Here is a 15,520-nt window from a genome sequence, read left to right as displayed (position 1 = left end):
AAAAACTTTTATACTATAAAGGGTAGTTTTGTAACTTACACTCTAGAGGAAAAAATAAAGAAGGTAATGATGTCATAATTCACATGTATTAACTTTTGTCTATCCTTTTAATATTTAAAAAGTGTTGACTTAATATACAATGAAGTATTAAGGGTATACTATATGTATAATTTTTCCTTATTTTTACTTTGCACTCATTCCTTGCTAATTTACAACTTTTGATATATTTTAATTTATTCGATCCGACGGCAGTACATGGATAGCATCACCTGTTTAGAAATACAGCAAGGCGGGGTGTGGCGGGGCATTACAAAATTGAAATAGGAACCGAAGCTAATTCGTCCCATTTGAAATAGGCCAATTCCTACAGGCCCCCGTTCCTTTCCTGATGCAAATTGCACCTGAAAAACCTGAAGGCTGATCTGAAGGCAACGTGAGCAATGCTTCTATTGTGTAGCGTGAGAACATGCACATCACCTAACCAACCTGGAAGAGTTTGAAATTCAGTCAGACACAAAACTAAAGGGTGAAAGCAGAAAAGAAATAGTCTAATCCAATTGGGAAATTTGATCAAAATCCATGTTTGGCGCAGAGGGTTGAGATTAAAGACTCGCAATCCTAATCAAAGTCAGTAAATTTAAATGGAATTTGAAAACCCACATAACAAGGACAAAACTAACAAATACCCTAATTGTTCGAACGAAAGGACGGAATTCGATGATTGATTGACCACGAACGGACCGACGACGAACATAACAGAGCTCAGTTGCGTTGTGAATTTGTGTCTGAGTGAGAGACCGAGAGTCAAAGTCGGTTGAAGCTTCGAGTTCGAGAGACTGAATGAAGGAGAAACAGACAAAGAGTCAAGAGTGTTTGCCCTTTAGATTGAACAAGGGTGGAGATTTAATCTCATATATTACACTGGTGGAAAAGGTCTGGGTCAGGCACCCTTTTTTTCATATATTTGGACCTACCCTACCCCGCTAAAAACATCGACCCGCCCCGTCCCACCCTGTTCAGTTTTAAAAATATTTGGAACCGTCCCGTACCCGTCCCAAACCTCTTGTACCAGCCCTGACCCACGGATTCAGGACCTGTTTGCTCGCCCGTACACCCTGGTATGGAGGACGTAGTGACTAGTGAGCTTTTCTCTCTCAAAATACATCTTATCCGGCCCTCCTGATCCCTCTCCTTCCTCCGCCTCCCTTCCTCTGCGCAACCCAAATTCCCACCCTACCGCTGCCCACAATTGTTTCAGATGTCGGATTTCTCCTCAAGAAAAAGATGAATGCCCAGCAATTCCGACACCTACTGTGCATACATTTTCGTCAAAAAGTACAATGAAACGACAATTAAAGCAAATCATCAAAAACCCTAAACCCCAACTGTTAAACCCTCTACTGGGACATCTCACAAACTCCCCCACCCCGCAAACTGCCCTTTTCCTCTACAACCAAATGCTCCACTACCCAACCTCCCACAACCACTACACCTTCACTTACGCTCTCAAGGCATGTTGCTTCCTCCATGATGACAACAAGGGCCGGGAAGTCCACGCCCGCGTCATAAAAACCGGGCACTTTTCCGATACCTTCATCCAAAACTCGTTGCTTCACTTCTACGTAACCCAAGCTGACATTGTATCCGCTACCCGGGTTTTCAATTCCATACCAAAACCTGATGTTGTTTCGTGGACTTCGATGATTTCGGGTCTTAACAAGTGTGGATTTGTGGAGGAAGCAATTGTTAAGTTTATGTCCATGGATGTGCCGCCTAATTCTACTACTCTTGTCATTGTTATGTCCGCTTGTTCGAGTTTAGGAGCCTTAAAGTTTGGTAAATCTGTTCATGGATATTGTATGAGGAAGTTATCTGAAAGGAATGTTATTTTGGAGAATGCAGTGTTGGATTTTTACATGAGATGTGGGTCTTTGGTGAGTGCACGGTACCTGTTTGTAAATATGCCCAAGAGAGATGTGTATTCTTGGACTAGCATGGTGGGTGGTTATGCACAAAGAGGATTTTGTGATGAGGCAGTGAGGCTTTTTCAGGAGATGGTTCAGGGAGACGAAGTTGAGCCTAATGAGGCTACCATTGTAAATGTATTGTCAGCGTGTTCTTCGATTGGGGCATTGAGTTTAGGCCAGTGGGTGAATTCGTATATAAGTGCATGGCCAGATCTCGTGTTGAATGGCATTGTGGGAAATGCATTAATAAACATGTATGTAAAGTGTGGTGAAGTAGGTATGGCAGTTTCGGTTTTTAAAACCCTGGTTTGCAAGGATAACATTTCGTGGAGTACTATCATAAGTGGCATGGCCATGAATGGTTATGGTATACACGCGTTGCAGCTCTTTTCGCTCATGCTAGTCCACGGGATTCCTCCTGATGATGTAACCTTCCTTGGCTTGTTATCAGCATGCAGTCACACAGGTCTAGTCGATCAAGGGTTGATGATTTTCAATGCTATGAAAAATGTTTATCGGATTGCCCCTCAAACACAGCATTACGCCTGCCTAGTTGATATGTATGGTCGAGCGGGGTTCTTGGAGGAAGCAGAGAGTTTCATGAAGGAAATGCCAACAGAAGCAGACGGCGCTGTTTGGGGAGCGTTGCTTAATGCATGCAAAATTCATGGGAATGAGAAGATGTTTAAGAGGATCAGAAATGGTCTCCTCAAGAGTAGAGGAGTAAGCATCGGAACTTATGCTCTTGTATCGAATACATACACCACTCACGAACGGTGGGATGAGGCTGATAAGGTTCGTGATGAAATGAGACAGATGGGGTTGAAGAAATTAGCAGCATATAGTCAGATAGATGTCGATCCAAATATCTTATAATCTCAGTACATGGTTGATGTACCTTGTACAGTAGAAATTATTCAAACACATTGACGTTCTTTTAGATTGAGCAACAAATCTACTCTGTCTCAAACACTTCAAAACTTTACACTCCGATTATTAGACAATACCATATTTTCATCTTCATTTAGTTATAATAGGAATAATAATGCTCGATAAATACATTTGTCCAATTACTGCAGAATGATTAAGGCTAGTCATGATCTTTTTTTCCGATTGTCAGTCTCTTTTTCACGCAATGATATTTGGACATCTCTGATAGTCGCGAACACGACATACAAGTTCAGTTCACGGTTTTTGCAGTTATGTTGTAATAAACTAGTCAATCAATTAATTTGCAAAGAAGTAATATTTGTGCGAAATAATAAAAAGTTAGGTGATTGTTGGGGTTTAAACAATTTATGGCAACTTATCAGTTGCTTTTATCATACCCAATATATACCAAATTTAGAAACTCTCGTATCTCAAAACTTCGCCATTAACGTATTTAATAAAATGAGTTTACCAAGAAAGGGGTGATCATCTACTTAATCTATTGTATTTCAACAATTCTTCGCTTAACAAATTTAATCTCTTACGTCACATTTTCATTATGATATAGTAGGAATAATAATGCCGAGAAATACGTTTGTCCATTTACTGCAGAACAAGTAAAACTAGTCGCTTTCTTTCACCTGCTTGTCATCTCTTTTACACACAACGATAGTCACTAACACGACATGCAAGTTCAGTTCATGGTTTTGGCAACTCTATTGTAACAAACTAGTCAGTGTATTAATTTGAAACATGTAATTTTTGTGTGAACTAATAAATAGCTATGTTATTGCTAAGATTAATTAAACAATTTATGGGAACTTGTAAGTTGCGTTTATGGTACCAAAATAAATACCAAATTAGAAACTCTCGTATTTGATAACTCACAACAGTAAGTACGTTGCTAAAGTAGTTTTAAAGGAAAATGCGTTTTTCATTTTACCAATGACTCGCACCTTTTGCCTCATCCCTTATAAGTTTAGAACTCCTTGCGTCAAAGTTCAACTGCATCTAAGGCATCATTTTCTAAGAAAATCAAAAGTTACTCATTCTTCCCACCATTATGGCCGGACTAAACATGTTTCCAATTATGGTCATTTTGCTTTTGGTGAATTGTGCACTTCCAACGTCGGCACATTTGGATGACTCGTCGGCCGTGGTTGAGTGCAAAAAACATTTCAACATAAAGTATGCATTCGACGTGTACAACTATATTTTCAAAGGGAAGAAAATTGGCGACTTTAGTTGCCGGGCCCTTGTAGCGTTGGGAAGACCGTGTCATAATGTTTTCGTGAACAACACCTTTACTTATGAACACAATGGGAACATAACTACCATTCAAGCCAGAGCTGACCGAGTATTTAATCATTGTATAATTGCAACTTCCGTCCCACCTCTTTCTTCGCTATCCTAAACTGAGAATTGAACTTCTCTAGGGCTAACAAATTTGTGGGATGTTTCATGAGTCAGAATAAAATTTCTATGTATTTGCTTTGATGACTTGTTATGACTTCACTTTGTTGCTTTGAGTTGTAAAGCATTATCTAAATGATTGAGGAATGAACAACAGTAATAAAACAACTACCACACCAATTTCAAAAACTTCATGAAACATCGTAAGTAATACTGATCAGTTTTACATTTGTTCGGCCTTTACCCGTGCATTACGTTCGGTTATTGTAGCTACACTGCATATTGATGTGTAATGCTTATTTTTCTAGAAACTTATGTTGCTCGTCCCATTTCAAGCATGTACGAAACTATTGTCCGCTATATGGCTACTCGTATGATCGCGATATTCTTGGTAACAGTCATACGTGTCTTCTTCATTGTTTCCGGGTCCAAGTTGAGAAAGATGAAAACTTCGCCATGGTGTATTGCCCAAAATTCTTGCAAAACGACATTGGAATAAGCTTATGAAAGACTCTTGATCGACTCTTATTCGCCTTTTGGTTCCAGTTGTTATGGAAATGCTACACTTTGTAAAAAGTGTGTCCATTCGGCATACCTCTGTATTTTTTTTTTTTTTTCGTCATTTTTTCTTTGGTCTGAATAACCAAAACTAGAATATTTGTTGACTGATTTGAAAATTATCATTGACGCAACTGTAGCTCGTTAACGTTATATTCGGGCGTGTGGGGCATGACTATTGTACCATACGCAGTAGGGTGTGAAATAATATTTGTGCTAAAATGAGTTTACCAAGAAAGGGGTGCTCATCTATTTAATCTATTGTACTTCAATAATTCTTCGCTTCTAAACAAATTTAATCTCTTACGTCAAATTTTCATTTTGATATAGTAGGATTAATAATGCCGAGAAATACGTTTGTCCATTTACTGAAGAACAATTAAGGCTAGTCGCGTTCTTTTACCTACTTGTCATCACTTTTTCACACAACAATAATCACTAACACGACATGGAAGTTCAGTTCACGGTTTTGGCAACTCTATTGTAACAAACTAGTCAGTATATTAATTTGAAACAAGTAAGTTTTGTGTGAGCTAATTAATAGCTATGTTATCGTAGAGATTAATTAAACAATTTATGGGAACTTGTAAGTTGCGTTTATGTTACCAAAATAAATACCAAATTAGAAACTCTCGTAGTTGATACCTCACAACAGTAAGTACGTTGCTAAAGTAGTTTTAAAGGAAAATGCGTTTTTCATTTTACAATTGACTCACACCTTTGCCTCATCCCTTATAAGTTTAGAACTCCTTGCGTCAAAGTTCAACTACATCTAAGGCATCATTTTCTAAGAAAACCAAAAGTTACTCATTCTTTCCACCATTATGGCCGGATTAAACATGTTTCCAATTATGATCATTTTGCTTTTGGCAAATTGCGCACTTCCAACATTGGCGCATTTGGATGACTCGTCGGCCGTGGTTGAGTGCAAAAAACATTTCAGCATAAAGTATGCATTCGACGTGTACAACTACATTGGGAAGACCATGCCATAATGTTTTCGTGAACAACACCTTTACTTATGAACACACTGGGAACATAACTGCCATTCAAGCAAGAGCTAACCGAGTATTTAATCATTGTGTAATTGCAACTTCCGTCCCACCTCCTTCTTCTCTAGGGCTAACAAATTTGCTTTGATGCCTTGTTATGACTTCACGTTGTTGCTTTGAGTTGTAAGGCATTATCTAAATGATTGAGGAATGAACAATAGTAATAAAACAACTACCACACCAATTTCAAAAACTTCGTGAAACATCATAAGTAATAAAAATCAGTTTTACATTTGTTCAGCCTTTACCCGTGCATTACGTTCGATTATTGCAGCTACACTGCATATTGATGTGTAATGCTTATTTTTCAAGAAACTTATGTTGCTCGTCCCATTTCAAGCTTGTACGGAACTATTGTCCGCTATATGGCTACTCGTATGATCGCGATATTCTTGGTTACGGTCATACGTGTCTTCTTCATTGTTTCCGGGTCCAAGTTGAGAAAGATGAAAACTTCACCATGGCGCATTGCCCAAAATTCTTGCAAAACGACGTTGGAATAAGCTTATGAAAGACTCTTGATCGACTCATATTGGCATTTTTGGTCCCAATTGTTATGGACATACTACACTTTGTAAAAAGTGTGTTCATTCGGGACACCTCTGTATCTTTTTCTTTTTTGTCTTTTTTTCTTTGGTCTAAATAACCGAAACTAGAATATTTGTTGACAAATTTGAAACTTATCATTGACGCAACTGCAGCTCGTTAACGTTATATTCGGGCGTGTAGGGCATGACTATTGTACCATGCGCAGTAGGGTGTGAAATAATATTTGTGCTAAAATGAGTTTAACAAGAAACGGGTGCTCCTCTACTTAGTCTATTGTACTTCAACAATTCTTCGCTTCTAAACAAATTTAATCTCTTACGTCACATTTTCATTTTGATATAGTAGGAATAATAATGCCGAGAAATATGTTTGTCCTTTTGCTGCAGAACAGTTAAGGTTAGTCACGTTCTTTTTCCAGCTTATCATCTTTTTCTCACGCAATGATAGTCACTAACACGACATGCTAGTTCAGTTCATGGTTTTGGCAACTCTATTGTAACAAACTAGTCAGTGTATTAATTTGAAACAAGTAATTTTTGTGCGAACTAATAAATAGCTATGTTATTGTTGAGATTAATTAAACAATTTATGGGAACTTGTAAATTGCGTTTATGGTACCAAAATAAATACCAAATTAGAAACTCTCATATTTGATACCTTACATCAGTAAGTACGTTGCTAAAGTAGTTTTAAAGGAAAATACGTTTTTCATTTTACCAATGACTCAAAGCTTTGCCTCATCCATTATAAGTGTAGAACTCCTTGCGTCAAAGTTCAACTGCATCTAAAGCATGATTTTCTAAGAAAATCAAAAGTTACTCATTCCGTCCACCACTATGGTAGGATTAAACATGTTTCCAATTATGGTCATTTTGCTTTTGGCGAATTGCGCACTTCCAACTTTAGCGCATTTGGATGACTCATCGGCCGTGGTTGAGTGCAAAAAACATTTCAGCATAAAGTATGCATTCCACATGTACAACTATATTTTCAAAGGGAAGAAAATTGGTGACTATAGTTGTCGGGCCCTTGTGGCGTTGGGAAGACCATGCCATAATGTTTTCGTGAACAACACCTTCACTTATGAACACACTGGGAACAGAACTGCCATTCAAGCCAGAGCTGACCGAGTATTTAATCATTGTATAATTGCAACTTCCGTTCCACCTCCTTCTTCGCTATCTTAAATTGAGAATTGAACTTCTCTAGGGCTAACAAATTTGTGGGAAGTTTCATCAGTCAAAATAAAATTTTGAAGTATTTGCTTTGATGCCTTGTTATGACTTCACGTTGTTGCTTTGAGTTGTAAAGCATTATCTAAATGATTGAGGAATGAACAATAGTAACAAAACAACTACCACACCAATTTCAAAAACTTCGTGAAACATCGTAAGTAATACAGATCAGTTTTACATTTGTTCGGCCTTTACCCGTGCATTACGTTCGATTATTGCAGCTACACTGCATAATGATGTGTAATGCTTATTTTTCAAGAAACTTATGTTGCTCGTCCCATTTCAAGCATGTATGGAACTATTGTCTACTATATGGCTACTTGTGTGATCACGATATTCTTGGTAACAGTTATACGTGTCTTCTTCATTGTTTGCGAGTCCAAGTTGACAAAGATGAAAACTTCGCCATGGCGTATTGCCCAACATTCTTGCAAAACAATGTTGGAATAAGCTTATGAAAGACTCTTGATCGACTCTTACTGGCCTTGTGGTCCCAGTTGTTATGGACATCCTACACTTTGTAAAAAGTGTGTTCATTCGGCACACCTCTGTATCTTTTTTCTTTTTTTTCATCTTTTTTTCTTTGGTCTGCATAACCAAAACTAGAATATTTGTTGACTGATTTGAAACTTTTCATTGACGCAACTGTAGCTCGTTAACGTTATATTCGGGTGTGTGGGGCATGACTATTGTACCATATGCAATAAGGTGTGAAATAATATTTGTGCTAAAATGAGTTTACCAAGAAAGGGGTGCTCATCTACTTAATCTATTGTACTTCAACAATTCTTCGCTTCTAAACAAATTTAATCTCTTACGTCACATTTTCATTTTGATATAGTAGGAATAATAATGCCGAGAAATATGTTTGTCCATTTGCTGTAGAACAATTATGGTCAGTCGCGTTCTTTTACCTGCTTGTCATCACTTTTTCCGGCAACGATAGTCACTAAGATGACATGCAAGTTCAGTTCACGGTTTTGGCAACACTATTGTAACAAACTAGTCAGTGTATTAATTTGAAACAAGTAATTTTTGTGTGAGCTAATAAATAGATATATTATTGTTGAGATTAATTAAACAATTTATGGGAACTTGTAAGTTGTGTTTAGGGTACCAAAATAAATACCAAATTAGAAACTCTTGTAGTTGATACCTCACATCAGTAAGTACGTTGCTAAAATAGTTTTAAAGGAAAATGCGTTTTTCATTTTACAATTGACTCGCACCTTTGCCTCATCCCTTATAAGTTTAGAACTCCTTGCGTCAAAGTTCAACTGCATCTAAGACATCATTTTCTAAGAAAATCAAAAGTTACTCATTCTTTCCACCATTATGGCAAAATTAAACATGCTTCCAATTATGGTCATTTTGCTTTTGGCGAATTGCGCACTTCCAACGTTGGCCCATTTGGATGACTCGCCAGCCGTGCTTGAGTGCAAAAAACATTTCAGCATAAAGTATGCATTCGACGTGTACAACTATATTTTCAAAGGGAAGAAAATTGGTGACTTTAGTTGCCGGGCCCTTGTGGCGTTGGGAAGACCATGCCATAATGTTTTCGTGAACAGCACCTTCACTTATGAACACACTGGGAACAAAACTGCAATTCAAGATAGAGCTGACCGAGTATTTAATCATTGTATAATTGCAACTTCCGTCCCACCTCCTTCTTCGCTATCTTAAATTGAGAATTGAACTTCTCTAGGGCTAACAAATTTGTGGGAAGTTTCATGAGTCAGAATAAAATTTTGATGCATTTGCTTTGATGCCTTGTTATAACTTCACGTTGTTGCTTTGAGTTGTAAAGCATTATCTAAATGATTGAGGAATGAACAATAGTAACAAAACAACTACCACACCAATTTCAAAAACTTCGTGAAACATCGTAAAAAATACAGATCAGTTTTACATTTGTTCGGCTTTTACCCGTGCATTACGTTCGATTATTGCAGCTACACTGCATATTGATGTGTAATGCTTATTTTTCAAGAAACTTATGTTGCTCGTCCCATTTCAAGCATGTATGGAACTATTGTCCACTATATGGCTACTTGTGTGATCGCGCTATTCTTGGTAACAGTTATACGTGTCTTCTTCATTGTTTTTTAGTCCAAGTTGACAAAGATGAAAACTTCGCCATGGCGTATTGCCCAACATTCTTGCAAAACAACGTTGGAATAAGCTTATGAAAGACTCTTGATCGACTCTTATTGGCCTTTTGGTTTATGTTGTTATGGACATGCTACACTTTGTAAAAAGTGTCTTCATTGGTCACACCTGTGTATCTTTTTTTTTTTCATCTTTTTTTCTTTGGTCTGAATAACCGAAACTAGAATTTTTGTTGATTGATTTGAAACTTATCATTGAAGCAACTGTAGCTCGTTAATGTTATATCCAAGCGTGTGGGGCATGACTATTGTACCATACGCAGTAGGGTGTGAAATAATATTTGTGCTAAAATGAGTTTACCAAGAAGGGAGAGGTCATCTACTTAATCTATTGTACTTCAACAAATTTTCGCTTCTAAACAAATGTAATCTCTTACGTCACATTTTCATTTTGATATAGTAGGAATAATAATGCCGAGAAATACGTTTGTCCATTTACTACAGAACAATTAAGGCTAGTCGATTTCTTTTACCTGCTTGTCATCTCTTTTTCACGCAACGATAGTCACTAACACGACATGGAATAATAATACCGAGAAATACGTTTGTCCATTTACTACAGAACAATTAAGGCTAGTCGCGTTCTTTTACCTGCTTGTCATCACTTTTTCCCACAACGATAGTCACTAACATGACATGCAAGTTCAGTTCACGGTTTTGGCAACTCTATTGTAACAAACTAGTCAGTGTATTAATTTGAAACAAGTAATTTTTGTGTGACCTAATAAATAGCTATATTATTGTTGAGATTAATTTAACAATTTATGGGAACTTGTAAGTTGTGTTTATGGTACCAAAATAAATACCAAATTAGAAACTCTTGTAGTTGATACCTCACATCAGTAAGTACGTTGCTAAAATAGTTTTAAAGGAAAATGCGTTTTTCATTTTACAATTGACTCGCACCTTTACCTCATCCCTTATAAGTTTAGAACTCCTTGCGTCAAAGTTCAACTGAATCTAAGGCATCATTTTCTAAAAAAATCAAAAGTTACTCATTCTTTCCACCATTATGGCCAGATTAAACATGCTTCCAATTATGGTCATTTTGCTTTTGGCGAATTGCGCACTTCCAACGTTGGCCCATTTGGATGACTCGCCGGCCGTTGTTGAGTGCAAAAAACATTTCAGCATAAAGTATGCATTCGACGTGTACAACTATATTTTCAAAGGGAAGAAAATTGGTGACTTTAGTTGCCGGGCCCTTGTGGCGTTGGGAAGACCATGCCATAATGTTTTCGTGAACAACACCTTCACTTATGAACACACTGGGAACAGAACTGCCATTCAAGCCAGAGCTGACCGAGTATTTAATCATTGTATAATTGCAACTTCTGTCCCACCTCCTTCTTCGCTATCTTAAATTGAGAATTGAACTTCTCTAGGGCTAACAAATTTGTGGGAAGTTTCATGTGTCAGAATAAAATTTCGATGTATTTGCATTGATGCCTTGTTATGACTTCACGTTGTTGCTTTGAGTTGTAAAGCATTATCTAAATGACTGATGAATGAACAATAGTAATAAAACAACTACCACACCAATTTCAAAAACTTCATGAAACATCATAAGTAATACATATCAGTTTTTCATTTGTTCGGCCTTTACCCGTGCATTATGTTCGATTATTGCAGCTACACTGCATATTGATGTGTAATGCTTATTTTTCAAGAAACTTATGTTGCTCGTCCCATTTCGAGCATTTATGGAACTATTGTCCACTATATGGCTACTTGTGTGATCGCGATATTCTTGGTAACAGTTATACGTGTCTTCTTCATTGTTTCCGAGTCCAAGTTGACAAAGATGAAAACTTCGCCATGGCGTATTGCCCAACATTCTTGCAAAACGACGTTGGAATAAGCTTATCAAAGACTCTTGATCGACTCTTATTGGCTTTTTGGTTTATGTTGTTATGGACATGCTACACTTTGTAAAAAGTGTGTTCATTGGGCACACCTCTGTATCTTTTTTTTTTCATCTTTTTTTCTTTGGTCTGAATAACCGAAACTAGAATATTTTTTGATTGATTTGAAACTTATCATTGATGCAACTGTAGCTTGTTAATGTTATATCCAGGCGTGTGGGGCATGACTATTGGACCATATGCAGTAGGGTGTGAAATAATATTTGTGCTAAAATGAGTTTACCAAGAAGGGAGAGGTCATCTACTTAATCTATTGTACTTCAACAAATTTTCGCTTCTAAACAAATGTAATCTCTTACGTCACATTTTCATTTTGATATAGTAGGAATAATAATGCCGAGAAATATATTTGATACAACAAGTGTCAACTAAAAATTCTTCTTGTTCTTCTTGCTTATTAAGCACTGAAATATTGTTACAACAAGTGTCGTTACATCCAAACTTGATGTTTGGCGAAGAAACTTCACTAGAACTGCTATGATCAGAAGAGGATAATTCCAAATCCTTATCTGATTGACTAGAGTCGATGTTTTTAAATTCTAAGACCTGGATAAGCTGTACTTTCTCTTCATCAGAGATTTTCAGCTGATTAATCGCTTTCTTAACTTTACATTCGTTAGCAAAATGACCAAATTTGCCACACTAGTAGCATTTTCCTTTTTTATTTTGAAAATGTTTGCCAGATTTTTGAAAAGATTTCTTTTTGGGGTTTCGAAAAGGTTTTTCATAAAACTTGTTGGTTTGAAAATGTTTAGTGGAAGACCTTTTGTCTTTGTAAAACCTGGAATGGGGTTTAGAATACTTACTCGTGTGCTGAGCTTTCTTCTTCTTGTGTGAAGGAGCTATAGGAGGTAAACCATATTGTTCACAAAACGTTCGAAGTTCATATTTGGCAATAGATTTGTCTTTGTTGACTTGTTTTGAAATTTTCATATCAATACACATTTTCAATCCTTCCTTCTGGATAACATTAACTATGTTCCCATAAGTAAGGGTATGATAAGGTATGATACCTTCTTCGTTTACTAAAACATTTCGAATTTTGTGAGCAAAAAGATTTGGTAAACCATTTATAAACTTTTCTTTCCAAAACGGTTGATTACTATCTTCCCGAAGCATGACTCTGGAATAAAAACATCTTTATACCATCTGAAATCACTTGAGGTTGGACACCTTAAATTACTCAGTTAGTCGTGAACTCTAGTGGTGACATTATTAGGTGTTCCTATAAAGTGTTCTATAATGGTGTAAAGGTATTTACTCCATCAGGTATTCCTTGTCCTATGGTTTTATCAAAGATGGGGAGTCCTTCCTCATCCTTTTTAACCGCATGGCGTATCTCATCTCTGGACTGAGAAGTTAAGTGCTTCTCCCACCAGGAATGAAGCATTCCTGTGAAGCCAGTGACTAGGAGGTCAACAATTTGTGTTTGTGTAAAACCGTGATTAGAAATGTAGCTATTAGCAACCATAGACATGTGTTGGAGTTTGTTGAGGAGTTCATGTTCTGACAATCCATCTATATTCCATTCATAGAGTTTGTCAGCAGAGACCGAAAATTGATTTTGAATGTTTCTTTCTTCAAATTGAAGATCTGGGGGTGTTGGTATGGGATACCAGTTTTTTTGTAAGAGTTGTAGGGTTGACTGGATTAGTACGAATACGTTTAAGATCAAAAGTTGGTTGAAGATCAACATTTTGAAAAGCATGTTCAATTTTTTGAATAGAGATATCAGTTTCTGTTTCCTGAGAAGAGTCTGAAGTAAATGTTTTTTCTTCTTCGACAGAAACATCAAGATTTTGTAAAACATTAACAACTTTCTCTTTTTTGAGCTCATTGAGCATCTGATCAATTTTTTGCATAGTAGTCATAGACTTTAAAGCAGTAGAACTTGAAGAAGCATCAGTGAAATTCACTAATGGTTTTTCTTTTTGAAAAGATTTTGGCTGAGACAATTTGTCGATTTTGGTTTCAATTTTATCTAACTGTTTTCCAATAGTATGAAGACTCTGATTTGTAAAATTGTTCTGTTCAATGACATATTTAAAACCTGCATCTTCTTTTGGAATTTTGAAATGAGTGGCTGAAATATTGGTATTACCAGTGGAAATCAAAATAGTTTCTTTGGGAGGATAACTGGAAGAAATCAAAGTTTTGTCTTCGTTAACCCAATTTTCTTTGGTAACAACCGTAAGTTTGTTCTTGGTTTCATAATGTTTTTCAATGAAATCAAAGAAAGATATTTCAAATTGGTATTGTTCTACAAAAGCTTTCCATTCAGCATAAATGGCAAACTTTTCTTCATCTGAATATTTTTTTCTAAAAACATTTCTTCTGGGAATATTTTCAACAGATTCGATGTCAGCTTTGAGCTTCCTCCATCGGATTTTGTAAGGTTTGTTTAAAACAAGTAATTGGTGATTCACCGATGTTGTTTCAAAATCAGAAGCTGTTGGTGAAGTTGGTTCTTCTTGATTTGGAGGGTGATAAACAAGATGTACTACTTGTGAAGATGTGTCTACAGACTTTAATTTAATCAAGTCATTGATTAATTCCTGTTGAGATTGTTGGGTAACAGCAGAATTAGCTTCCTGCTCCTTTAATTTTTTTATTTACTAAAGACTTTATTAAATCTTAATCTCGACCCAATCTATCGTTTGATGTGGATCCAGAAAAAGAATTTCTGCTAGGAGCAAATGATTTATGCGAATGTACTGATTCACAAGATCTTCTTGCTGGTCGATCAAAATTAATTTTTACCGTACCATCAAAATATTGTTCAACATTGTCAAGGTTGACAAGGCTGTTTTGTATAGCGACCGGCTTACTTTCGTTGATTAAATACCAATCCGAAGAGAGACTGATGTCTGACCACCTAATGGTTCTTGGGACTTTTATGTTTGCATTTTCTTGTGCTGTTTGAATTAAAAGAGTGTGGTCTCGAGAACTTTTGGTTAAAGCTTGAAAATTCATGTTTTGTGCCAGTGACTTTGTAATAAACTCTGTAAATAAGTGCCAAATGCTGTGTTCCTTCTAGGACTTGGTATCCAGAAGTTTTGATATTAAGTGCTTTCAGCATATGTGGATCTGAAAGGCTTATGGTGAGGTCTGGGAAACAATCAAAATGGATAGGTCCGTTGTAAAGACTGGGTTCAATCATTCCAAGTATACTATCACTGAAGTCAGTGAATCTAGCATCTCGGAGACACAAAAGAATAGAGGTCTTAAGACCTTTTCTTGTTAGTGGTTTAACAGCAATTTGAACCAAACCAATATGAATATAGTTATGACCATCTTTCCTATGAGATTTAATTTGTTCGGGAGAAAATAATTGACAAGTCTCATGTTCTTTACTAAGAGCATAAGTCTTCTCAACTGTTTTCACATGATGTTCGGATTTAAAAGAGGTCAAAGACCATTTTTTTTTTTGTAAATATTTTTGCTTGAAATTTTTGGAATATTCCAATCACCAAAATCAATACTTTCATCAGTTTGAAAATCAAGTTTTTGTTCCTCATTTATAATGTCCGATATAGTTCCTAAGTTGGATATAGAGCTAGTGCTGGCCATTGAATTAGATCTAAACAATCTACTCATGAAAAACACAAATCAATATGCTATATGCAAATCTTAAATGATTCACCTTCCTCGTGTGTCTAAACCCTTTCCCCGCTCATGCCTCTCCTCGGGGCTTACTGTTTGGTTGGGAGTTTGAAGAAC

At 36.6% G+C, this 15,520-nt stretch overlaps 1 protein-coding gene across 1 annotated transcript; it reads left to right on the top strand.

Moving 5' to 3' along the window:
* Positions 1-1,340: 1,340 nt before the first annotated feature.
* On the top strand, positions 1,341-2,960 carry LOC137714184 (pentatricopeptide repeat-containing protein At1g08070, chloroplastic-like). The gene has a single exon (XM_068453461.1). It carries the CDS (start codon positions 1,341-1,343, stop codon positions 2,841-2,843), a length of 1,503 nt encoding a protein of 500 aa, XP_068309562.1. The 3' UTR covers positions 2,844-2,960.
* Positions 2,961-15,520: the final 12,560 nt, after the last annotated feature.

This window comes from Pyrus communis, chromosome 14 (genome assembly GCF_963583255.1).
Source record: "Pyrus communis chromosome 14, drPyrComm1.1, whole genome shotgun sequence".
Lineage (NCBI taxonomy): Eukaryota > Viridiplantae > Streptophyta > Magnoliopsida > Rosales > Rosaceae > Pyrus > Pyrus communis.
This window is presented reverse-complemented; position numbering and strand designations above follow the sequence as displayed.